The sequence below is a fragment of the Taurulus bubalis genome (genome assembly GCF_910589615.1).
Source record: "Taurulus bubalis genome assembly, chromosome: 9".
NCBI classification, from domain to species: Eukaryota; Metazoa; Chordata; class Actinopteri; order Perciformes; family Cottidae; genus Taurulus; species Taurulus bubalis.
The window spans coordinates 3,680,650-3,708,510 of NC_136597.1; the positions used below are offsets into that span (position 1 = coordinate 3,680,650).

At 43.0% G+C, this 27,861-nt stretch overlaps 1 protein-coding gene across 1 annotated transcript in view; it reads left to right on the forward strand.

Annotated features, from left to right (window-relative positions):
* LOC306741520 (NT-3 growth factor receptor-like) overlaps positions 1-27,861 on the forward strand; it is a gene marked incomplete at both ends in the record, with an annotated part of 183,263 nt that overhangs the window by 135,624 nt on the left and 19,778 nt on the right. Inside the window, 3 exons of the mRNA XM_079223823.1 lie at positions 8,441-8,629; positions 19,844-19,974; positions 26,238-26,410. Of these exons, the coding sequence (XP_079079949.1) occupies positions 8,441-8,629; positions 19,844-19,974; positions 26,238-26,410 (493 nt within the window). The remainder of the gene's footprint in view (positions 1-8,440; positions 8,630-19,843; positions 19,975-26,237; positions 26,411-27,861) is intronic.

Sequence of the window (27,861 nt, forward strand, 5' to 3'; positions counted from 1 at the left end):
CTGCCACCACTTGTACGACGTGTGAAAAGATAATAAAACCAGTTTACCTTTTCTCCACGCTCGCCGACTCGTCTGCGGAGTACGCAATATTTTGCTTTCCTCATACACCAGAACAGATTTCTTGTATTACCAGCCTTTGCAACCACTTTCTTTTCGACCTAAGGACTCTAAAGGCGACATAGTTTGAAGCGTGGGGCTACTGACCAAGCGTCATTCTTCTTTTTGACAAATTGGGAGTGGCAATGTGATGGTACCCTTGCACCTTGGTCATTCAGAAAGAAAGTCACCAAACTCCTTGCAAAAATCAGTCAGTGTGTAGTTTTTAAAGACAATCTATTACTTTGAGTAACACTGTCGACAACAAATGTTGACTTATTAGTGTTCTTAGGAATTCTGCATTTACAGTAATGTCAAGCTTCAGTTGCCTCGAGAAACAATTTGTTCTCGAAATCATTCATCCCTCCCCCCCCCTTTCTGCCATCCTCCATTACTTGGTCCCAACTTGCTCTTTGACGGTACATTTGTCAGCCATACTTTGCAGTGTGTGCCCTGATTTGCTACCCCGAAATACCCAGAAGGAAGTGCCATATGCTCCCAAATTCCCATCGCATTAACAAAAAACGATCCCTTCGTTGGGTAAGCATGCGAGGACATTTAGTTTGGTTGAGAGAGACTTCCAGAGAAATATATTGTATGCTCCAGTGCTCAGGACTGGCAGAGCGGCGCTAACAGCTGATCAGGTGATTTATGGAGGTAATGAAGTCTGTCTGACTGTTCGGTGAGCCAGTGAGAAGCAGGTATCAATACTGGGGGCCTATTAGATTGATGTGAGCAATAAAGTGTGATTGAAAGACTGGCGCCAATTGGGCACTAAGGAAAACAGAGGGGGTGGTCGTGTTGTAAACTACGGCATAAATCACCATGACCTAAGGACATTTCTTTTCTCTTTTTTTTTATCTACAAGTGGATTCCCTGGTAGTTCCAATAAGCCATTAGGGTCTCTTTGTTCCAGTAAAATTGCAAGTAATTGGGCACAGATGCCCTTGAAGAGTTCAATGTTTAATGGTTACTGCATCACTGCAGCTCGGTGGCATCCTCTGAGAGGATTGTGTCATTTCCATTCAAACACACCAGCAATTGCATCATTTGGAGGGTTTGTGGTTTTTTGCATCATCAGCATTTATACCCTGTTGTTGCATACAATTATTCACATGTTCATGGAAATTGTGGCTTGGCTTCCCTGCCATTGCAATAGTGCTGTTGCATCATTATGACCACTATGGAAGGAGATATTAGATTTAAAGCAAAAGTCTTAAAATGCATCCGATTTTGGGTGCCAGCCAAACGCCGTGTTCTGAGTTGGAAATCTGTAAAGAAGTGGGGGGCTAAATGGATATGTGGTAGGACATCAATTGTTTCCCTTTTTTATTAAACTGCAAACCCTGGGCTCTGTGGCCTTATTGGTGTCTGCACCATTGGTTGCAATTATAGCTATCACTGTTCAGATGTGGACTACAATTGGAATTAGTTCTTAACAATATAGATGTACTGTTATTCATGTTACTTTACAGAAGAAAAAGAAGCCTGACATCCTGTCTAAGTAGTGAGATCTGCAGCTCTGACTGTAAGCTAGGAAGACAGCAGCGACCAGTCAGTAGTCCCAGTTCCTCAGTGAGTCTGCCCATTGGTCCACGAACATCATTCAAGCTCTGACCTTTGTGCTCCATGAAACCAGTCTCCCTCACATCTTCCTCCCCCCATGTCTCGCCGTCACTCACTCCGTGTCCTCGCTTATCCATTATCAGCTGACCGTTCAGCCCACATGTCAGCTTGTCTGACACATGGCCCTAAATATTCACATAGGTTGTGCAGTAACTGACAAAAGGTCAGAGTCAGTCCCCCCGCAGCGACCAAAATGTCCATCAATACTCTAGAGTTCTTTTAAAGTGTCCTTCAGCATGCATCCAAATCCCTGACCTGCTCGCTGAGAGTTCCTGTGAATGAAAGAGCTGCTGCAAACATGAGCTTGTCCTCTCAGCTACCTCTCTGCTGCGGCGTGCACGTGCCCAAGAAAGACGGGTCTAATACGCAGTTTAGCCAATCACTGATTAAAGATATAAATGAATGACATACAATTTATCCTATCAGCGCCCTAAAAAAGACTTCCGAGAGCGGCAAACTCAGTTGGCCCTGCGCGTTCCCGTCTCTCTGTCTCATCCGGGCAGACGAGGCGCACGCCACCCATTTTAACAACATGACAGCTGCGAGTGCGAGCACGAGTCGAGCACTGCTCTTCAAAGAAAACCAAGCGCTAACTTGGTATAATCTCTCCTCCAACAAAGCAGCTTGAGCTTCTGTGGGCACAGCTGTGTGTGTGTGTGTGTGTGTGTGTGTGTGTGTGTGTGTGTGTGTGTGTGTGTGTGTGTGTGTGTGTGTGTGTGTGTGTGTGCTATTAATGCAAACGAGGAGTAAGCAAACATAATTATTGTTTTTGTGCCTCGTACACAGCTCTTATGTTGGTTTTGGGAATTTATCAATACATTTCATCAAGTGCAGTACTATCTTTCGGAGGGGTATGCGACATGATATATATGTATATTAATATACTGAATTGTATTAATAAGATGTCCTTATTGGTTGTTGGAATAAATAGTAGTCATGCGTGATACCTTGTTTGCATTTAATCATACAGGGATGTTTGCTGAAATTGATTAGATGGCCCTACCAAAAAAAATTGTCACCAGCCGCCACTGGATCTGAGGCTGCTTGTTTAAGATAAGTGGGAAAAGATTGACTTGCTTATTTCCCAATCTTTTTTAGACTCTAGTCATATCAAAAAGGGGTTATGCAAAATATATCTGTGCATTTCTGTGAAATAGGTAATTAATGACGTTAATCGTATCATGTTGAAGTTCCCTCTGGGAAGCCCTTCCAGTGGAGAAAATGTGATGAAGTGCCCTATAGCACTTCCAGTGGAGAAACTACTTTCTTGGGTACTCTCTGCCCTTTTTATATTGTTTTGCCCTTGCACCGGCTGTTGCTCAGTAGAAAGCGGGTCGTCCTTTAATCTGAACCGGCTACTCCAGTCCATGTCGGCGTATCCTTTGGGCAAGACACTAAACCCCAAAATTGCTCCGGCAAGCTGTGCCTACGGTGTGTGATCGGGTGTGAATGTGAGTTAGTCCTGATGGGCCGGTCTCTCAGAGGTCAGTACCGTCAATATAGTAGTTGTTGGACAACATCAGTACAGATTTTCTTCACCTCCATGACTAAATCTCTGAAATGATCCGATTGTGGTCTGAAATGTGTTATTTTTTTATTCAAGTTAAGAGGGGGACTCTGCATATAATTGTAGTCACAGGCATAAAGTCTGTAATTGAATCAGTGCCCATACACCTGAGAGGCGCTCTCTTTTCATGTGTTGCATTCCTGCTGAGATCCAATCTCACAGTTAGTCATCCTGCCACCTTCCCTCCTTTCATTCCATTCTTTAATCCCTTTATCATGCTCTCATCGGCTGATGCCTTTCATTTCCTTTCTTCCTCTCTCATCATGTCCGCCTGTCTCCCGTTTCCATCAGTCAGCACCACCTCACAGCCCAAAACGCCTCCTTGTTTTCTGTCAGCTGTGAAGGTTGACTGTGTCAGTCGTATTAACTGCAGGCCGCGTGTTCGGTTCCACCAGAGAATATTGAAGAGTCCACATCAGTGGCGTGTCGACACACAACAGCAGACTCCCTGCCTCCCTCTCAGGGGGGAGGCCCGCACATATATACAGCACACAGTCTATAGAGTACAACCATGATAGAAATATGATTTCCATGGGGAGAATTTGATCACAGCAGCAGAACACAGATTACCGCCAGGGAGAAAATTGAAAAGGGGATAGAAAGATATATATCTCAACAAAGGAGAGGAACAAGAAGCTAATGAGGACAGGTGTACCGGGGGAAAAAAGAAGAGAAAAAGGATCAAGGGAAACGTATTGCTGTTGGATTACAGTTGCGCTGCACGTGTATATAGATTCCCAAATCAGAAATAAAATCAGGAAGTAAAACCAGAGTCTGAACCCAGTGTATGGGCTGATACTGCTCCCTATCCCCTTGCAAATGTGTTATGTCTTTGTTATGAATTTACGTGAAATATGATTCAAAACAAAATTTCACAGCTTTTCCAGACCACATTTCATTCACCTCGCCGTCCTCGGGCCGCTTGGCTGGTTTCTTTATATACCGTGCATTCCTTCAAGGGGACACTACTTTTGCAAATGTTGGGCAGCAACTACAGAAGTGACGTAACAGCAGGAAGTCACATGGCCGATGAGTCAACATTGGCTTATGGCTTCACACGGGACACGGACAACGGTCTCATGTGTGAAAGTCCGTAGCTTTTGGATTAAACTTGACCTCCTCCCAATACAATATTCATCACTCTGTATACTTCCTTGTTCACGACTACGGGGATTACATAACCCACAGATGGTGCATTACATTTCATAGGTATGGCTCTACGAGTGTGAGAGAACTGTTTGAGCATAGTCGACAGTTGAGGTTTACGGGAAGCGTCACAGGCTTAGATGTACAAACAGTTTACAACATATCGAACGAGAAGTGAGATTTTGCTTCTGTCATAACGGCACCATGGAGACCGATGAACCGAATAGAGGTCATACGCACTTTGTGGTCCTGGTCTTATTGCCTTGGACCAGTCTCCACCCTGCTCTTTACTCAATATGTTCCCAGAGCACTTGGTACGGGGCTTCCAGAGCAAAGACATGCAGCTCAGGTGGATTTAAGTCTCAGAGTCTCTCTAGGTGTGTGTGTGTGTGTGTGTGTATGTGTGTGTGTGTGTGTGTGTGTGTGTGTGTGTGTGTGTGTGAGTGTGAGTGAGTGAGCGAGCGAGCTGAGACGGACTGGCAGCTTGTCCATGCTGTTTACCTTTCTGCCTGTGGTCTCCTGTGAGTTCGGCTCCCAGCGGACTGCTCTATGTGGACTACAAAGCAGACTTCCTCGCAGTGCTGCTCCTGACCTGCTGGCGTGTACTCAAGGAGAGAAGAACAAATAAATGAAAATCTACATTTCAACTCAGGCTTCTTAATATTCTGCCATATGTATATATACATACAGTATAGATATGAACAGCTGACTCCGACTGAAGGCGCAAGTAGAAAATCCACGGCCTGCCACTGGTGTGTGTGTGTGTGTATAGATACAGATACACACAGTATATATTTATATTTTTTTGTGCTAAATATATGATTTTTATTTGCATTTAACATGACTATGTATTTTTTATATATTTGTTCAATATTCTGTTTTTTTTTAATAAAGGAAAATAAGCCAAATCAACACATTCATAAATTACTCAAATTCATCTTACACAGCTACATTATTCATAGACTGTAATGACATGCAGAGACATAAATACAGTCAAATAATAAGATGCATTAAACTAATGTGTGCACACATCTAATAAATAACAACACAGTAATGAACTGTGTTCTGTCATAATAATTATAGCCAACAATATTTTTTAAATAATAATTAACATGCAATGTAAAATTCTTTAATGCACACATGCTTCACGTAAACTTTAATTGAGACTTTAACAGTGGAGTTGTTGATATAGACGAGCCTCAAGAGAAATCAGATTCATGCTCAAACATGATAAGTTGCCCATTCCTGGGCATCTTGTGTATGATCTATCCACTGGCATGTTATTGCAGTGGGTCTAACAGCAGATTATGCCATTGGCTGTAAAATGCTGTGTTTAGTAAAATAAAAAAACCCATCGGTTGTCTCCTCTCCTCCGGTCCTCTAAACCACTACTCTACTCCTAAAGCTCCTATTTTGCCTTTAAACCGCCTCCTCTATCTCGGAACCTCACCCTCTGCATCGCAAACCACTGATGTGACCATGAAAGCTTTTCCTCCACCTGGTAAAGCTCTGCATCCACCTCGAAAAGTTCCTGCAGAGTCTCCACATCTAAACTTCCATCACTCCATTTAAAGGGAAGTTCTGATATTCATCTTTTTTTTGCCATCCTTCCTGTTGATAAGAAAACACTTAACTCACACGGCTTCATTGCTGGGGCCTGGTGATGCGGCACTCCAACTGATAAGGATGATGGCCAAAGCTATGAATATAATACTTCTTTTCCTTTTTCTACTTCTAAGCCTCCTGTATCTCGAACCTCTGTCCTCCGCCCCGATCTCCTGCCTCAGCGTCTGAACCATAGACGACAGTTTTGAAGCCTCAAGTTTAGCATTTTGGTCGTTGTTTGTGGCCCTCACCATCTCGTATTTTATTTTAGGGTGGGCAAAGTACAACTGATAAAACAATTTTTTTATTTATTTTTAATCTAAATGATACTAATAACTTTCATGATCTGAAGAGCCACAGTAAAAGGGTTAAAGTTCTAAGAGGAAAACACGGACATCTCCCAGACCAGACAAGGCCGTGGTGTCGACCTGTCAATCACCTTGTAGCCCCGCCCTAAAGCGTCCCCTGCTTTATGGTCTGTTTGACTCTAAATGACCATAATGTACTAAATGAACATCATGCTCTATTGAAGAAGACTTGAAACCACAGATTGAGACATAAACTCATGTTTACAATGTTTACTGAGGGAATAAATCAAGAGAGAAGTAGAGTCATCTTCTGATAGACTTCTATACGATCAACCCCTGATGGCCATCAGAAAGAATGCAAGTGTAAAGCGCATCAGTATCGGCTTCACTTTTCAGAACCAAAAGTTGCATTATGATAGAAGTCCTTTTTTCTGCCCTTACTCCTTGCGTTTGTGTTAGATTTGTTCTTACCCTTCCCAAACTTTCTGTAATCCCTCTCTGTCAAACCAACATAACTGAGCAAAGAATCGGCCACTGGGATCAGTCGTGCAAAGTGAACAGTAGGAGCAGCACAGAACTCTCACTGGAGCCCACTCACATCAGGATGTGTGACATGAGCTGACTATTGTCTGCAGAAAAGGAGTTTGGAATTCATCAAATATGATGTTTTCCAGAATATCTAGAAGTTGTACAGACACTACTTTTTTTTTGGAGTGTTGGACAGGAATGGCAGTTTGCAGTCTATATTTTTCAGCTGCGGTGAAATGGTGGCCTGCTGAATGCTGTTCATAATTGAATGTGCAGGTCTTTCTACATCTTTACATCATTGAGTAATCTGCTTTTTGGGATTTAAATGGGAAATGAACTGTATTTGTATAGCGCTTTTCTAGTATTCCAACCACTCAATACACTACATGTCATCATTCACTCATTCACACCCATTCATACACTGATGACAGGGGCTAACATGCAAGGTGCATTGGTGCATTGGTCCATCATACACCATGGATCGACATGGACTAGCGGAGCCGGGGATCGAACCGCTGATCCTCTGATTGAAGGACGGTCCTGCTCTATCGCTGATCCCCACAATTTGTTATCTATTTATTGTCATGGAGTGTCTTAATCTACGCTCTAATACATTTTCAAAGAATGAAATGGGAAATTTGAGATCTCCATGGCTGAATCAGTCTAAATGGCAAGATGGTATTCATCATCTCCGCTTCATTCTGATTAAAATGTTGATTATCACACGCCAATATCTGGTGGGAGCAAAATATGGGGATGATGATTCGTTGACTGGCTGATTAAATTCCTAACTACCCAGCAGCCTTGCTGACTCACTGTCTGAATAATTGAATGCATTAGAGAGAGCATGATTTAGTGACTGGGTAGATGATTGGCTGACCAGTTTATTAGCTAGCTGCCTGGATGCTGGTTTGCTGACTGATAAAGTTGCAACAGATTGACTGTCAGTCCTGAACTAATATCTCATCACTAATATCTCATCCTCCACATCCCATTCCTCCTCTTCATAGGCCCTCCATCCCTCAGCTTCAATTACAAACCAGGATTTCTTTCAAGAAATCAATGTAATCTCATAGAAATACTTCACACTGCATTATGGAAACATATGATAATATCATTTAAGTTTAGGCAACAAAACTATTTGCTTAGGTGTAAGAAAGAAAAGATCCCCGTTTTGGTTACAATAACTTGTGTAGCCTACGTCATTTAGAATACCTCAATGTGTGCTTTGGATTATATAACGTAATTTACGTAGCCTACAACTTGACTTTTGTTTTTACTCTGGACACCGGCCTCCTGTTTTTTACCCCTCCATCCACTTGCCTCAACCTCTTTCCATGCAGACTTTGATCAAAATATCCCTGGGAATGTGTGTGTCCAACAAGACAAAGGTTGCCATTTTATTATCATCGTTTCCTTGCCACCACTATGCAATACGCTGTTGTTGTGATCATTTCACGCACCAAAGAAATTGTTCCAGAATTATGTATATTAAGCTAGATTTCGTCAAGTATTGGCTTTTGTTTCACCTACAGGTGCTAAGTGTGTGACTCTGTCTTTTTAGGACCGGTAGCAGTGATAAGCGGTGAGGAAGACTCCGCCAGCCCTCTTCATCATGTGAACCATGGGATTATCAGTCCCTGTACGCTGGATGCCGGGCCCGACGCCGTGGTGATTGGAATGACCAGGATCCCCGTCATAGAGAACCCGCAGTACTTCAGACACGGACACAACTGTAACAAACCAGCCACCTGTAAGTACAGACATCTGGATAGACCCACACACTGTGTCAGGGGTTATGCTGTGGAATATGTGTGTGTGTCTTTTTTCAGTTTTCACTCATTTCATGACTCCTTCGTGGCAATAGCTGTGGCCGAGGCATTATGTGTTTGGGTGTTCCATCTGTCCAGTCCATTCTCAGGAATGCTCATGATCATGATCATGCAAAGATGGGTCTCGATCCGTTTCCAACCGTGCAATTCAGCTGTGGTACAAACGCAAATTGGACCGACTGCAAACATTTAGAGTGTATGTTTGTGACTTTAATATGATTTAAAATGTCAAACTACTTTTAATAAACTCACATGACCCATCTACGAAATGTTGGATCTGCCATTGAGACACAAAAACGTGGACGGTCACAGAACATGCTTAACTAATACTTAACTAACGAGTAGTAGCTACTGAATTAATGAGTAGTAACTACTGAATTCATCATGACATGTATTAATGCGTTGTAAAGCATAGATAGTCTACACTTTAGATTAGGTCACAGAACATGTGTAACTAATACTTAACGAACGGTTAGTAACTACTGAATTAACGAGTAGTAACTACCTGAATTCATCATGATTTGCAGCATTGTTGTTATCATTTACTAACACTTTACAAATGATCTTATTAATCATCTATAAGTCCTGAATACTTTGTTTACAAATGGGGAATCCATAATTAATAAAGTATGAAACCCAAGCTTATTAATCAAGAATGAAACATTTATAACTGTGTTTACTAATGAGTATTCATGTTGGAATAATGCTTTATAAATGATGAATTCAGTGTTTACTCATGCTTTACTAATGCTAAATAGTGTGTACTTATTATAAATGCTACCAAAACATCTGGAAAGACTGGCAATAAACCATTCCTCATCATCAACTGTCTGTTGCAATGAGGGACCTTTACCCACATTTCTGGTGTGCTCTCTTTCAATTTGTCTCCCATGATGTGGAGAAGCGTCGGGCTTGTTTACAACCTGTCTGATCGTCTGTCTGCTCTCCGCTCCAGCAGCCTCTGCCTGACAATGACAATGACTTTTCTCATTTCTGCTAAGAGGGCATTTACAGCAGAAATATGAACACCTTGTCATTGTAAAACAAAACAAAAAATATAGAAAAAGATACAAATTATTATTTTGTTAACATTCAATAACATCATTTCCCATACGTTTTAGCAACGGTGCACGTAAAAATCCTCATGAGAGCTGAGGTTAGCTACCTGTTCTTCTATCTCTTTCTCTCTCACCCTCTCTCTCTCTCTCTCTCTCTCTCTCTCACTTTCTCTCTGTTCTAGTAGTCTCTCCACCGTCATTGTCTCTCTATTAAGCACAGCTAGCATTCTGCCACAGCGGCGGAGCGAAACGCTTTTTGCCTCTACAGCCACATAAATCTAAAGTGAATCCCCTGGGAGACAACACACACACACACACACACACACACACACACACACACACACACACACACACACACCACTGATGTTGTTGCCAATGGCAATTCTGATCCATCATAAGAGTCACCTTGTGTGATTATCACCAGCTGTATATTTCCACTGGGGTGTGTGTGTGTGTGTGTGTGTGTGTGTGTGTGTGTGTGTGTGTGTGTGTGTGTTTACTTTATTTACAGTATTATTATTATTTTTTACGGATGATATCATGATATCAAAAAAAATAATACTGTAATAATAAAAAATAAAAATACTGTAATACATGTATTAATCACTCCTGAGTTCACTTTTGTCAGCACAACAGACCACTTTTCATGCTTGGACATAACATTTATTCAATGACCACATCTTTCAAAATCCATGAACTGTTTTCTCACTCAAACCCAACCAACAAGCAAACCTCTGTGCATTGACACTCTATTGGTCACATGCTTTCATAGCATTGTAAAAAATGCTTCACCAAACAAAGAAATTACTGTAAATACGACTTTAAGACTTAATCTTCGATCTCGTGGTTCATCGGCTCAAAATTAACACTTGAGTCGGTTTCAGTCTGCTAATTAATTAGCTATTATGCTAACAAAAGTGCTGAAATGACAAAAAAAAAAAAAAAAACATCCTGGGGACGATGGAGCCTTCAGTTCCAATGAAGTGTATTATGTATTTCTTATGCTGCAACATTTTGGAGGTGAAATCTTTCCTTATAAGGGCAGCTCAATTGTTACACTGTAATAGCCATCTGTTTTTATTCTGCCGTACCAAGTTTTTAAATGATCTGCATCCTAATTAGTTTTTCCACAGGAGCTTCTAATCTTGTTTTTTCATAATGCTAATAGAGTCCTGAAAAGCTTGCTGTACATCAAAGCTGTTCCTCCATCAAGCTGTCAGAGCTCCAGTGGAGCCCACCCTGTCACTAACTGCACTCTTTGAGGAAACATCATAACATTTTTGGAAAAAGTGATGACGGAGAGAAAAGCTGACAGAAGGGTCTACAATATGCCCTTGATGATTAAATACAGGATGTCAAACTGATTCAGCAGTAAAAACAGGTCTAAATAGATCAAGATAGAAGCTAAAGTGTTAAAGTGAACCACCTCATCAACTGGCGATCCAGACAGAAAAAAAAATAAAAATGGCTGAAAAGCAGAAGAAAGCATTACCCAGAAGTGTCTGTGCAGTGTTTCTCCCATTACCGTGTGATTGAGATGTTCTCATGATGCATTAAAGACGCCACTTCAAGCAAAGTGTTGTTGAAATGATTGCGAGGTCCTTTGCTGGCGCAGTCTGCTCCGCTGTTCTCTATAGCAACTATATGTATGCCGCTGGTTGATGCGAGTCCCAGAGCTCATTACAGTTTCGCTAATTGCGACCCAGTGGCGGAACGGTCAAGTCATTCAGCGAACCCCCGCTCGCCTGGGTGTTTGTGTCGAGTTACAGTCAGACGTGTGTGTGTGTGTGTGTGTGTGTTTGTCCCCCCCTCATACACACCCACTGTGCTGAAGCTATTCAGCCATCCACACAGCACTGCCAGCTGGAACGCAGTAAAAGTAGTGTGAGCTCAAGCCGGGGACTTTGACAATCCGTTAAAAGTTCGAGGTCAAAGCGCTGAATCTTCATGCGAGAACTGCGAGCAGTTTCAGGCTCAGTTTAATGCCGCCTGTGATGAGCACATCACCGCATACAGGGAGTGAGACGCCCTAGCCACTCCTCCAGTCTGTCTCACTGGACTAAAGGCCTGTGCAAACCAAGTCTGTATTTTTTACTTCTTTTTTGGTCAGTAATTGTTGCACATTTCAAAATAAACACAACCTCGGGAATTGCCTTTAACAACATAATTTTTCGTCTGTCAGCAAGGTTTGCGGAACAGGTTCCTCATCATTGTTTGAGCCACCGCAAATGCCAACATCATCATCCAAAATGGCAACTGATAAGCTGAATCACTTTGTCCATTCATCTCCCAGCCCGAAGCACTTTAGGACAACAAAAAAAACAATATAGAGATGCAGAATTTAAAGACAGATTGTGGAAAGTCTCTTTGGTCACAAAAAAAGGTAGCTTTTCGCAAAAGTCATTTATTCATTAGCCCCATTCCAGCCCTTCCATTGCAGCCATGTAATTTATTACATTTTGTCTAGTATTGTGGCTTTTTGCAACCAATAGAGCAATAAAACGCAACAAACTCAGTGTGCAAGGCTTCTGTGTGTAACTATCTTTATCGAGTTAAACAAATGTAAAACACGCATAAAATAAAAAATTTGATTCAGTGTGCTAAGGCCTCCCAACACAAGATATCCATCCGCCCGTCCACCTGTAACTGCTCCTCCTATTCAGGGTCCCGAAGGCAGGTTCCACATGGGACAGGGCCGCAAGCTACCACAGGGCTGACAAATGGAGACAGACAAACATTCACGCCTTGGGGCAATTTAGATTCCTCAATTAACCTAAGCTGCATGTCTTTGGACTGTGGGAGGAAGCCGTACATGACAAGGGGGATATAAAACAACCTTTTATTTGTTGTTTTGATTGGTTATTTTGTCCCTCTAGCAACAAGGCTAAAGGGTTGTGCCATTAAATGTCATTCGTGGTGTTTAGAGGATACATTCTAATGATTACGATGACCCGCACTGACCTTTCATCAAGTACCACCACAAGGCAACAATCTTCAGTTGTACACAAGACATATGGATATTGCCATAAGGATTACTGAGTATGTCTGTGCTCATCATAGGATGAACCCTCTCCATTGTGCATGATCTTTTCTCAAGCACCACCCCATGACAACATTTTAAATTCAATTTGTTTTGTACCGCCCAATATCACAAACCATATATTAGCCTCAGAGGGTTGTGCAACACCCTGTGAACCCTGTGGACTCACCACCCGCGGGGGGAAGCATCGGGGTCAAGTGCTATGCAGACCGGGCGGCGGACCAGCCAGGAGACCTGGGCGAGCCGATCGCCTGCAGCATAGACTAGCTCTAGACTGCTGACCCGGATATCGTTGGGCGGTGGAAAGAGCACTTTGAGGAACTCCTAAACCCGGCCAACATGTCCCCTGGAGAGGGGGCAGTGCCTGAAGTCCTTATGGGTGGATGCACCTATATCCCTGGCAGAGGTCACTAAGGTAGTCAAAAAGTTCCTTGAAGGCAAGGCGCCGGGGGTGGATGAGATCCGCCCTGAGATGCTGAAAGCGCTGGACACTGTTGGGCTGTCTTGGTTGACACGCCTTTGCAATGTCGCATGGGGGTCGGGAACAGTGCCCATGGATTGGCAGACCGGGGTGGTGGTTCCCATCTTCAAAAAGGGGGACCGGAGAGTGTGCTCGAACGATCGTGGTATCACACTGCTCAGCCTCCCGGGAAAAGCTTATGCCAGGGTGCTGGAAAGGAGGCTCCGACCGATTGTCGAACCTCAGATTCAAGACGAACAGTGCGGATTCCGTCCCAGCCGTGGAACAGTGGACCAGCTCTTTACCCTCACAAGACTACTGGAGGGGTCCTGGGAGTTCGCCTAACCAGTCTACATGTGCTTTGTAGACCTGGAGAAGGCATTCGACCGGGTCCCTTGGGGGTTTTTGTGGGGCGTGCTGCGGGAGTATGGGGTGCTGGACCCGTTGGCACGGGCCATCCGGTCTCTGTACGCCTGCAGTAGGAGCTGTGTTCGTATCCTCGGTAATAAGTCAGACACGTTCCCGGTGGGTGTTGGCCTCCGCCAGGGCTGCCCTTTATCACCGGTCCTGTTCGTGACTTTCACGGACAGGATATCTAGGCGCAGCCAGGAGGATCCGGTTCAGGAGTCTCGGGATCGCCTCTCTGCTGTTCGCGGATGATGTGGTCCTGTTTGCCTCCTCGGACCGTGACCTCCAGCATTCACTGGGGCATTTTGCAGCCGAGTGGGAAGTGGCAGGGATGAGAGTTAGCACCTCCAAACCTCTGAGGCCATGGTGCTCTGCCGGAAACCGGTGGATTGCTCCCTCCAGGTGGGGACAAACTGCCTGCCCCAAGCGAAGGAGTTCATGTATCTCGGGGTCTTGTTCACGAGTGAGGGTAAGGTGGAGCGGGAGATCGACAGGCGGATCAGTGCGGCTGCAGCTGTAAAACAGGCGCTGTACCGGTCCGTCTTGGTGAAGAGGGAGCTGAGCCGGAATGCAAAGCTCTCCATTTACTGGTCGGTCTACGTTCCAACCCTCACCTATGGCCACGAACTCTGGGTTGTGACCGAATGAACGAGGTCTCGGATACAAGCGGCCGAAAAGAGCTTCCTCCGTAGGGTGGCCGGGCTCAGCCTTAGAGATAGGGTAAGGAGCTCGGACATCAGGAGGGAGCTTGGAGTCGAGCCGCTGCTCCTTCGTGTCGAAAGGAGTCAGCTGAGGTGGTTCGGGCATCTAGTCAGGATGCCTCCTGGACGCCTCCCATTAGAGGTTTTCCAGGCACGTCCAACTGGTAGGAGACCCCGGGGAAGACCAAGGACACGCTGGAGGGATTATATCTCCCGGCTGGCCTTGGAACGCCTCGGGGTCCCCCAGAATGAGCTGGAAAGTGTTGCGGGTGAGAGAGAAGCCTGGGTCGGCTTGCTGAACCTGCTGACATCGCGACCCGACCCTGGATAATCGGTTGAAAATGGATGGATGGATGGGTTGTGCAACATATGACAGACATCCTGTGTCATTGGACCCTCTTATCTGATAAAGATAAGAGGGTCCCCCAAAAATGAAACACTACTCTTAAACCAAATGTTGCAGTTTGAGCCCCATCACGGTGAAGGGTCCAGGACACTACATGGCTAGTAGTACGTGGACACACAAGAGCTGCCGTTCATTCTTTGGGCTCGGCGTCATATGCCATGTCCACAGGATCGATGCGACCGTTGCACGCACATCCGCGAGCAGCCCAAACTGTAAAACCACCCCAACTGCACTTGTCTTAACATCCAGAACTATAAGCAAGAACTGGCCTTTTGTTTTTGCAGTCCACCACGTTTGGATTACATCGAGCCCTGAAATGGTTCCCTCAGTAAGCGTGGCAAATCCTTTTAATTTTTTCGCGATAGAATCAAAGCAATGTATTGATTTCAGAGTTTTTCATCCCAGTAAATTGGCCAACCCAATTTTTTTTTTTTATATTTGCATCTTTGAAAGCCGGAAGTTTCATTTCTATTTTGACATAATAACTTAAGTCTCTCTGGGGGGTTAAGGAACAGCTAACAACGAACAGCCAACTCTCTAAAGACCAATAGTCACCATCCCTCAGTGAACGTGTATTTGAAAAACAAACAATACAGTTTTAGTCGTAAGACATGCACTAAGAAGATAAATGTTACACTGTTAGGGATTCACCGTCTCACTCTTTCATCAGAAATTATTCATCGCGAGTTGTGAGGGCTGTGCAGCCTGAATGCCAGGGGGGACAGCACCTCCCAGGGCAATTATTCCATTACATAAGACAAGTTATTTAGTACAGTAATTAACCCTCTCCCCTGTCCTTTTCCAAGCCCTCAGTCCATCCTGCAGAATCATTATCTCCGCCAGGATATTATGTATTCCGTTGTGTGTGTGCATGCATCTCTATGTCTGTCTCTCCACGGCTAATCTCACATGCTGCTGGACCCATCAGGCTAATATGTTTGCCCATTTAGACTCTTGTAGTTGTATTGATTCACACTTTATGAAAATTGTTTTATTGCATCATTGACTGCGCCTACTCACTTGTCTTAACTGGCCGGTAGGGGACAACAGCTGCTTCAGATTGGACTATTGTTTCCATTTTTTACAGAATACAAATTGTTCATCTCTTGATTTGCACGCCCTCGGGTAGCACAATCGCTCACATGTATGTGTGCACAACCATCACTTGGCAAATGACAAACTGAACACCAGTGGAGTGCTGACCCCAATCAAGCCCGTCTTCTAATAGGGGAAGAACTAGTTGGCTGTTAGGCTGCACAGTCCTCCGGTGTGTTTGGCTAACAGGGCTAACAGAGCAGCTAACAGAGCAGGTAACTGAGCAGCTAACAGAGCAGGTAACGGAGCTATACCAAAAGTGTTAAATGTGAAGCGCTACACAGGAAACAACAGTTCAGTTTCATGCAAATGGTGCAGACATCTGCAGAGATATGTTCTACCCGTTCTCCCAAATAGTATGTTCCGATCCGACACAACTGTCTTGTGAATCATGTTTCAAGGGGGATATATTTGGATGGATGGATGGTTTGCGTTAGACGATTCACAATGGGTGCATGGGTCAAAAAACAAAAGACTTTCACCCAGGAGAGTGTGTGCGTGTCTGAACCGAGACATAACCAAGTAGTTTTCTTGCCTAAACTAAACCATAAACATAACCAAGTAATTTTAAGCCAATGTTAACCATGTGTTTCAAACTGTGATGGGAGATAATTTGTTTCCCTTAAAACACAATTGAGTGGAGTTTAGTTGTATGGGAAGGTCATTTTGAAGGAGACGAGGCTGATCAGCTGAGTGAGAAACACATCAGATGTGCATGCATTCTAGATGGGAAGTCTTCATTCAATCACATGTTATAGCGGGCGTCATTATATACACACCTGGGTCTACTGAGTGCACTGTTCTAGTTTGAAATGTTTACATGCTCAGGGACTAGCTGGTTCATATCTTTACCAAAAAGAAAGAAAAAAAGACATGCCCCAAATGAGCTGTCCCTCAAGGCCCCAGACTCATAAAACATGCTCCTGCTGTTGTCCTGCAGGGACCTGAGCTGAATACAGTTTGTTGTTCATCTTGAGACCCACACTAATTAATACATATTTTTGATGTTATCATATGAGGGCGTATCAGAAATATGTGTCACCCAAAGCACAGTCCTAACCTCATTAAGAAATATTAGCAGTGTTTTGGATTAGTGTGGGCCTCTCAGGACTACTGGAGGCTTGTTTTCTGATACCACTCGGCACCTAAAAACATAAAAAGCAGAATTGTGAACAATTCCGACTCAGACAACTGGTGTTCATACAAACTCAAATGAATTTATCTCGGTGGAACCTTTTCAATTAGAACACACCGTGCAGAATTCTTCAATTAGATAGTGCAGAATGATTATATCCGTCATGCCATCCCGTGCAGGAATAGAACTGAAATGGGACATAGAGATTCATCAGGTAGACAATGCCAGTCCTGTAGCCCAGACCCTTTGATGACTCTGGAGGTAAGCTTAAGGTACAACTTGTGTGGTTCAAAGAGGAGCGGGTTGTCTTCCAATCAGTAGATGACAGTTCGATTCCCGGCTCCTCCAGTCCATGTCCATGTGTCCTTGAGCAAGACCCCAAATTGCACCCAAAGACTGTGGCCAAAGTGTGTGAATGTTGGTGTGAACTGATAGTTAGTCCTGATGGGCAGGTGGCACCTTACCTGGTAGCCCTGGCCATCAGTGTATGAATGGATGGCTGACATGAATGGGTGACATGTCAGGTTAAAGTGCTTTGAGGGGTCTGAGGACTAGAAAGTCCATTTACCATTATTCAGACTTTTGTTTTGTTTTTTCTTGAATTTTGTTCAAATACGCGTCTTTTCACCAGATCATTGATTCATTTAGAAATGATTGCCATTTCCCTCCTCTCTAGTATTTGATAAACATCATTATTGTTACAAGTCAAGTCGATTTTATTCACCCGTCATCACAACAAGTGGTGCTACTGTTGATTCAGGACGAACCTGTGAGTGCTGGGTCTTGGCCCACAGCGTGCCCAGGACAAGGCTGCAAAGGCTTTGGTGAAACAGTAATGGAAGCCATTCGATTCAACATGAAGGTCAGAGTTACTCCAACAAGCTCGACCCTGACACCTGTCACCTTCAGGTGACAGCAAGGCAGTCAACCAGAGAATGGAACTCTAAAAAAAACTAAAAATATTCACTTTTGAAAAGGCTTTTCAAAGAGAGCAACAAAGCCACAATTACCCAGAGAGCATCAGTCAGCGCTGCAGACGTGTTCTTTTGTTTCCATGAAGCTGTCAAGTGCGTTAGTGCGGAAGTCGCTCCGGTACTCCAGTGTCTGCGGTAGAAAGGACTTGATAGATGGTGGTCATCCATGAACGTGAACAGAGGTGACATGAGAGAAGGTCGTGACAGGAAAACCCCCAAACCTCACTGGGTTAAACCTCACCGCCCTTAGCCCAAGGCCAATGTATTATCCTTAAAGGTGATCAATGCATAGTTAAAATAAGTTTTATTAGATTTAATACAAGAAACAAGCTATTGAAATGTTGTCATTGAAGCATACCATATGCCTATATCACATGCACTTCAGATAAGTCCCCCATGTCCAAGCCGGTGTCCATTTAAGTATGTTCTAACAAGTGCAGTGTGTGTTGATGTGTTCGTGTGTGCATGGCTGCAAGTGTGTGTACTACGCAGGCAGTGAGTGAATGAGTGCAGTTACAATTAGCTGGGGTTAATGTTGACACAGAGGGAGAGGAGGAAGTCACCTGTCAGCAATAACACACACACACGTACGCGCGCGCGCACACACACACAAGCGCACACACTGCCTTGCAAAGAGGACACCTTTCCAATTCCAAACACATATACTGAACATACAGTACATGTTCATTCAACTGGGATTATTTAGACGCATGCACACACAATCACTCAAACTGACAAGCGCACGCGCGCGCGCGCGCACACACACACACACACACACACACACACACACACACACTCTGAGCAACACCCTGCAGTTTTTTCACATTAAACCAGAAATGGTTAAACAAATATTCATATTTTTTGTGGCGTGCATTTGTTACTACAAACTAGACATTTTGTGTCCATAAATGTTAAGAGTTCATGGAAATTGCTGCCTTTTATCAGGAGCCCACCTCCAGTTCTGAAAAGTGAAGCCAGAGCCAAAGTGCCTTATATTTGCATTCTTTCTAACAGTCATCAGGGGGCGACGTCTGGTTGTATAGAAGTCTATGAGAAAAATCTCTTGATTTATTCCCTCATTAAACATTGTAAACATGAGTTTATGTCTCAATCTTTAGTTTCAAGTCTTCTTCAATACAGCATGATGTTCATTTAGTAAATTATGGTCATTTAGAGTCAAACAGACCATAAAGCAGGGGACGCTTTAGGACGGAAAGGTTCTGTCATGTTTTTCATCTTAGAACTTTAACCCTTTCACAGCGTCTCTTCAGACATCAATTGTAACATTTTAGTTTAAAAATATCTTATTCAGCGTTTGGTTATTCTTTGCTCCACCCTTTTGTGTCACCTCTGGTTGCACCAAAAAACTAGATGGCGACGGCCACTGGGTGACGTCACAGTGACTATGCACAATTATTATGTAAGCTCTATGGTTTGTACTGAAAAGATGAAGATGAACTCCCAGCTTATCCTGCTGGTACTTGTATTGAATTTCTTTGGAGATATGTATCCTGAGGTTTTGCGTCCTCTCAATACACTTGAATTGAATTCCCTGGTGCACAAAACCTTTCTTTCTTTCCCAAAACAGTGTTACTGCACATAATGCCCAGACCTCTTTTCGGTTTCTTTGGTCGAAAGTAGTTGCAATAAAAAATTATAAAAGGCAGGTGTAATGTGGTTGAGCTCGGATTGATGGAAATTAAGCGAAAGGCTCCACAAACAGCGTGGGCTGCAAGCATTGTGAAGGGATGTGTGAAAGCATTTATTTTTTAATTGTTGTGTGGTTGCATTTAAAAAAAAACAATAATAATGATTGGAATGGATGTCAACTCAGTCCTTTTGTCTCTCTTCCTCTCAGATGTTCAGCATATTAAACGGAGGGACATCATTTTGAAGAGGGAGCTCGGAGAAGGAGCTTTTGGCAAAGTCTTCCTGGCTGAATGTTACAACCTGAGCCCCACCAAGGACAAGATGCTGGTAGCTGTGAAGGTAAGAGCTTGTGTGTGTGTGTGTGTGTGTGTGTGTGTGTGTGTGTGTGTGTGTGTGTGTGTGTGTGTGCGTGTGCGTGTGTGTTGGAACAAGTGCGTTCCAGCAGGCAGCAACAAGCTCAAGGAGAGATGCAGTCAGGATGATACACACATGAAAGCAGCTGTGTGTGTTTTCTGTGAAGTTAAAGGACTCCAGATTTACAGACTGAATCTGCACTGATGCCTTTTTGTTTTTGGTGTTGTTGTTGTTGTTTTTTTCACCATTACTGGTTTAATGGTTTTAAGTGTTGCATTAATGATGCATCGTTCCGTTTGGCCTGACTTTATATTCAGCAAAGGAAATTCATTCAAAGAACATTCTACAACCCCAAGCATAGATGAGCCACTTATATTTGCAAACAGCCACCGACACAAAATCTGAAAATACAAATAGCCAAAATTGGAAATCATGGTTTTGTGAGAACGTTGGGTTGAAGCCGCCCTTCCAAGACTTCTGAAGAGTTTTAAATTCTACAACAGGACCTTTTCAGAAGAATAAACTCTGATGTTACAGTAGTATAGCGCTACTGTAGAGCCACCCAGCTGGGTAATGTGATTAGCTGGACCTAATCTACCAATCAGATGTGTGCTTGAGGAGTCATGGGGCAGATCTATTGTCTGAGATCTGTAATTAAAAAAGAATAAACTAAATTGTTCAAAGTTTCTCGCTCATGACATGCATATCTGTCTTTTGCTTTTCCCCGTTTACTTGGTTAGCTTTAGGCAACAAAAGAACTTGGTTTGGGTTTTGGACAAAACCCAGGGGGGAGTTTAAAAAAACTTTTGTTCTGCAAATGTGACATACTTTTGAAAGGAATAACCGAGCCTGAAAACCATCTATACAGTTCATGACGTTGACACGCTCATTAAAGCTAACCCTAACCCATGTGGACATTATGGCATGCATATTGGATTATTAACATGACATATGTCAAAGACAGAGAATCTGTTGTAAGCAGCGCAGCCGTTATTAATGGAAACATGGCCGCCGCATTGACCTGCAGCAGACAGGTGTTAGTTTTAGTGAGGATATAAAGGGATTACAGCTGCAGCCTTTTTAATCCCGCAGGATATGTTGCCCTTTGCAGCATTATGCTATTTTTTGCCATCCGTACAACCAGCCAGCCCAATCACTCACACACACACACACACACACACACACACACACACACACACACAGACATACGTTTCTGCTCTGAGTCACAGGTTACAAGGCTGTTTGTGTGTGTACAGCATGTTGTTATTCTGTAGTTTTACAGTAGTAATATGTGTATACAAGTGAACTGTTGTCATTTGGCATGTATACACAACACACAGTGTGTTTCATAATGCAGTGTACTTGGCTGCTATACTTATGGGAAATGCCTGTAGCCCAGTATCCTAGGAATTATGTTCATATTGGACGAATTTGCACCTCACAATTGAACTTCAGTGTGAATGTTCCGTGTCAGCGCAGGAACCCGTGGACCGTTCAATGAAGTCAAAAAAAAAGAGGGTCAGGGTTGGTGGCAAGCCAGACCTGTTTTTTTTTATTAATTGGAACAAACCACAATCATTCCTTGACCTTAGCCTTCAAGAAGTTGTGCAGATAGTGTGAAAACATGTTTTTTTTGCCGATAGCATGTGCTACAACCTGGATCAGTCGTTATAGTTCCTATTGTAGTGAGATCCAATCTGAAATGTGTCTCCTTGTATTTGTTTGACACAAAGGTTCAGGAAGCCATCTTTTTATCAATTAAATTAATTAGAGCCACAGTGCCCTCATAAATACGAAAAACATTTGCGTGCGTTGATATTTATGCAAATCATGTCCTTAGTATGTTTATGCATGACAGGTTAATTAGTATTTATAATAAATGTGTCACAGATAATTTGCTTTTGAAGGACTAATGGAGGGCAGGCCAATCCCATCTCTAATTCAATCAGTAATTAAAACCAGCTGTAATATGTCCTGGCTGCTGAGCATTATGGGAAAGCAGAGTTCTTCCACCTCCTCTGCAGTCATCATGGTGTGAAGACTGCAGGAACGCCCAAATTGAAGGTACCGTACGTCAGTAATGATCATAATTGACTCCCTTTTCTGACTGGAACCAAACTGAATGTTCCCTCAGAGGTTCTCTCGGCAGGTAGTTATTACCCAGCTGAAATGTTTCTAAAACAGCTGTCGTGGTTGTCTTTTTTCCGATTGGAAAACCTAAAGGAGATCTAATGACAGAAAGTAAAGTGTGGATGCAGTCAGCTGCAGGAAGGCCTTATCTTGGTGTGCCAGGGAAGGATCGTCAGAGGGTTAGTTAAGGACCGATCCGGTCGCCTGTCAGGACCCATCAACAACCAAGAGCACATGCTCTGCCAAACCTCTGAGTGATGCATACATGTGGGTGGTTGTGGGACACGGTGGGTTTGTGGTTTATTGTAACTTTGGGCGTTCTATCTGGGATAGTAACACTGAATCTGGGAACACAACATTACTTCAAAGAAGTCCAGAAACAAGAGCAGGCGGTTGATCACGCCAGCAGCAAAACTACTCGGTGAGGTTGAGGAAAGAAGTTCACAATTTGTCTCGAAATACGTACGGCTTGTTACGTAACTTAAGCTTTGGCCTCGTGACAAAATCCATTCACTTTTTTTTGGTCTTACTCTAGTATAATTGTCTTTTTGAGATGGAAAACCTGTGGGCATACAGGCGAAAAAGAAAAGTACTTGGTAAAAGTATTAGCCCATAAATAACGGAAGTGAAATGCCGCCAAGGGTTCAAAAGGTCACTCAGCCACTACTTTCTGAGCCTTTTTCTCCAATGAATAACTGTAAACATGTTTTCATATTAGGGCTGCAACTAACGATTATTTTAATAATCGATTAATCGGTTGATTATTTTTTTGACTAATCGATGAATCGGATAAAAATATGTTTTTATCAAAAAAGCGTTCATTTTCAACCCTTTATTCAAAAACAGAAGTGACAGTGCAAAACATCTTCAGAAAGTGCACAAACAGGTTGCTCCTTGAACATCCCTGAGCTGTTAATTAAAACAACAAAATTGACAAACACTAAAAACATACACATCTATGCTTTACATCTGCCAAATGTGAGCCCTTTTTACTGTATTTGATCCCTCCAGAGGCTGCCTTTACATACCCTGCTTTATCAATATGTATGAAATACTGGGACAGAGAGAAGCTGTACTGCTCCATATAGAGCGTCCTTTTCCTTAAGCTCTTTCATTCTGGGTCTCTTATGACCACGATGTCACGTTGTTGGCTAAGCCCAACTACGTTCATTCTACTTTGAGTAAAAAAAAAAAAAAAAACCTGCAGCCAGATCCGCCGGTGTGCCGGTTTAACGTTAACGAGTGACAGCGTGAACTGAACCAGACCGGGGGGTGACGGCATGTTTCATCACGTTACGTTTTTTTACAAGCAAGACTGTACTGTAACGGAACATAACGTAACTTTAACGACAATACACAACCTAAACACATTAGCTAACGTGATAGCAAGCTGACTAGCTTCCATTAAAAACAAGTTTGAGGAATATGAAGACGCTGATTGGCCAAGACTCGACTTGTCAAAGATCTTCTATTTTTGAGAACATCACAACCTCAGCTTTTCTCGTGTCTCACTTCAATCTCAGAAACGCTGGCCGGCCAGTTGCTCTGCTCCGCTCTTTTTTTTTCTTCTCCGCGACTTATTGCCTGGCGTAATAATCGCGCGACACAACGAATCGATAATGAAATTCGTTGCCAACACTTTTGATAATCGATTTTTATCGATTTTATCGATTTGTTGTTGCAGCCCTATTTCATATTGTTCACACCTCTGCACAGGCGATCCGTCTGCATCTTTCTCTTTTTCCCCACAGATCCCTTGATTATAAAAAGGCCTTTATGATTTCAAAAGCCTTCTCAAATGCGTCCATCACAGCTGAGCCACAGTTTGGTTCTATACAGCGGCGCTTTGTCCGCGTTAGCTATATAAAAGTACATTACAGCCCGCTCAGTCCATGCATATTGTATGAACAGAAGAGAAGATAGGTGAGGCAGGTAAACAGGGTGGTTACCATGGCAGCAGCACTGCTATTAACGGTAATCTGAGCGTTTCGACCCATGACTGCTGTTCGCCGATGCAGAATACCCAGTTGCCCTCTGTCAGATTGTTCGTCCTTGTTTCTCTGTCTAGAATGGGCATTGTTGTTTTCTTCGCTATAACCTTTTTTTTTGTGGGTGTGATTTTCAAAGAAAGTAGAGCACACTGCAGTGTTAAAGAGAACAACTGGGACGGATAATGGAAGGAAAAAAACTCATGGAGGGTGAGAATACAAGTGGAGGAAACATGTGTGCATACTGTACTGCACATGTGCATATGCTCTATTTGTTCTATTCATGCCATTCTTTATAAATGTACTATTACATTCTGCATACTGACATTTTAAGCATATGGACATGGATAAAGAAACGACAGCAAACCATCTTTTAAACCAAAATCTTTTTCTAAACTTAGCCAAGTAGTTTGATTGCCTTGATCTAAAGTTTGTTCAGGTGTTAGTTGGTTTGGTAGGTGCAGTGTGGCCCATCTGAAAAGGATGAGAATGGCAGTGATAACTGCTGAATAAAATGCATCTCAATCCGCCCAGCTGGAGTTCAGTCCATCCTAAATGCAATTTGGAGGGGTTTGCAGCTTTTATTCTTGAGATAGGATAGCTATCCCATCTGCCCAACACGCATTAAGTAAGTCAGTGTGAATGAGATCGTCATCCTGCATCATCCTTATAACCAGCCTTCGATCCAGACACACTCGTTGCGATTGCCAGACCAGAGGCAGTGATCCAGGTGCGGTGTGATCACACGGGTTTAGTGCCGGACTGAAAAGGACAGAATGTTCTCTGTCCAAACCTCTTTGAACTCTTGAGTTCTCTTCGCTAACTATGTCTTTGAAAACGGGAAGAGCAACATCTCGCTGCTGTCTTTTCTTTTTTCTTTTTTAATGGTTTATTTAATAAGGGGACAGTGCACATGAATACAAAACATTTCTGTTAAATGTGCCAGAGTTAGCCAAGAGGCTATTTTCCATCTGCAGTCCCGAGAGGCAGATGTTAAAAAACTAAAACAAACCTAAAAACAGATTTTAAGATTAAATATAGAAGGATTCTTTGTTTATTTACACTTCACACACTTCATATACACATACATACTTTGCATTTTTGCACTTCTATTGTTTAAGTTTAATTCCTAAATTAATACTATTTAATACTAATTAATATATTTTATATTTTGTCTGTAACTTGCTGCTACTCCGATACCAAATTTCTCCTTGTGGATTAATAAAGTATATATTCATTCATTATAAAATGTTGACGCTTTTACAATACGTGCACAACAGTCAAACACAGCTAAAAAACAATGAAAGATATGCAGGTAGATGATGGTCGACCGGCAAAGTCAAGACAGACAGACAGCGGACAACAGACAGACAGATGGAAAGAGGACAGCAAAGAGCAGTTATGTTCTAGTGCTGACAGAGCTGGGCACCAATCAACCATTTCTTTAGTTGTGCCTTAAAAGAACTGTATGTCCATCTCAGCGACAACGTTCAAATGTCAGCGACATGTCAAGACAACTGGTTGCGCTGGCAACTGCACTGTACTTCTTTTCGTCATGGACACACAGAACCTGTGAGGCTGAGCAAAGCGCACACATTGGGAACGTAGCTCGACTGGGTTTGGTCCAGCTGTCGGCTGGTACCTGAAATAGAGCCGTGATCTTCTTCATCTTCATCATGATCTACTTCATCTATCTAATATCAAGTGTCACAGTTATGCAAGTTAGGTCCAAGTCTGAATGAAGGTGTCATGTATCGCCCCATATTTTAAAGCTCTGCTTAAAATGAAGAAATTGATCAATTCAAAGAGATGCTTAGCTACTCATGGCTGTTCTTCAGGCTGCCTTTTTTTGTCCTCTTCCCTCTCTGTCTTTTTTCATTTGACCCACACTGAATCACATTTTACTCCAGATGTTGTTTGCTTCTTCAAACTGCAAGGGAGAGAAGTGGAATATAATAACGCGGAGGGAGGGATGTTTCCATGGCTACTCGAGTGCAACCCTTGATCTGGTCATGATTTGGTCGTGTAACTCGGCAGTCTCTCTCTCTCTCTCTCTCTCTCTCTCTCTCTCTCTCTCTCTCTCTCTCTCTCTCTCTCTCTCTCTCTCTCTCTCTCTCTCTCTCTATCTAGACGCTGAAGGACCCCACCCTCGCAGCCAGGAAGGATTTCCAGCGCGAGGCCGAGTTGCTGACCAACCTGCAGCACGAGCACATAGTGAAGTTCTACGGGGTGTGCGTGGACGGAGACCCTCTCATCATGGTGTTTGAATACATGAAGCACGGGGATCTCAATAAGTTCCTGAGGTGAGTTCAGCAGATGGCAGACGGGCAACACTCGGGGGTGTGAGTGACAGACAGTGGCAGCCAGAGGCTTCTGACCTTTGGGACTAGAGTTACCGACTGAAAGGGAAACTCAGCAATTTACTATTTCCTTTGTCCTAAACAAAATGTTCCAAACATTATTTCTTTCAAATATTATGTAAGTATTAAGTAAATATTAGTACTAAAGTACTAAAGGGTAGTAAGTGTAGTAAGTGACGTGAAGGATATTAAATACACATTGTACTATTTAGTTATTATCCTCGCAGTACAATACTCCATACAACACATTGGTTTGATTAGGATAAGGCCTCAATGGGCGTTACCAGTGGTTTTACACAATAATAACTTTCCATACTGACAACTATTTCCATACTTTTCCAATGGATGTTATCAACCTTCCAGGGGGCAGTGGTATCAGTTCATTTTAGTCCACTATCAAAATCATGTCACTTGGTTTTGGAGTTTGAATGGTTTTACGATGGTCGAGTGATCTGCGATCCCCTCCTGGTGGTGCATTCACGTACCGAAGTGACATTCTGATGACAGACTTGATTCAGCCGCCACACAGCGTCGCATTCGTGCATTGGGAGATCCGCGGTTCGATCCTCTAGTCCATATATCGATGTGTCCTCGGACAATCAGAGGCCTGATTGGCAGTTGGAGCCTTGCATGGAGTGTGTGTGTGTGTGTGTGTGTGTGTGTGTGTGTGTGTGTGTGTGTGTGTGTGTGTGTGTGTGTGTGTGTGATTAATGGGTGCTTTGAGTGGTCTAAAGACTAGGAAGGCGTCACACAAACGTTCGCCCATTGACCATTGACCATGTCTCTTTCCGAGCACATGGTGTCGCACTCCATGCTGAAATGGTTTTGGGAAGACAGAAAAATCCCTAAACAGCTGACCAATCACATGGCACATGGCTAACATCATGTTGATACAGTGGCACATGGGCCTGGTGTCGGACATTGGTGGGACCCAGTGTGAAGCCAGCTTCGTGGCCCTCGTATATCTCGTGTAACTGAACCCGCAGATGGTTAATAGATGTAATCTTCATCTTGGTTCTGGGTTCCTCTTCGCACAAACTGCAGCATTTACACTGCATTCATTTATAAATTGTGAAATTAATTAGCACACAAAATGCATTCAAACTTCAGTAATTAACTTTACGAAAGGTCTCAAAACTAAATTTAACAAATGCTAGTATAAATACATTAATCAAACATTTATGTACGCTGAATATTAATCAAACCTAATCCTTAATAGTTTACATTAAAATCCACCAATACTTAAAATGTCTTGACATAAGACATTTGATTGACATTTAAAATGCATACAGACATTTATTATGAAAAGACAATAATTAAATGTTCTTATGAATACTACCTCTATAAAAAAATCTGAGAAACAGAAATCAAATGTGCAATTGCATTCTGATCAC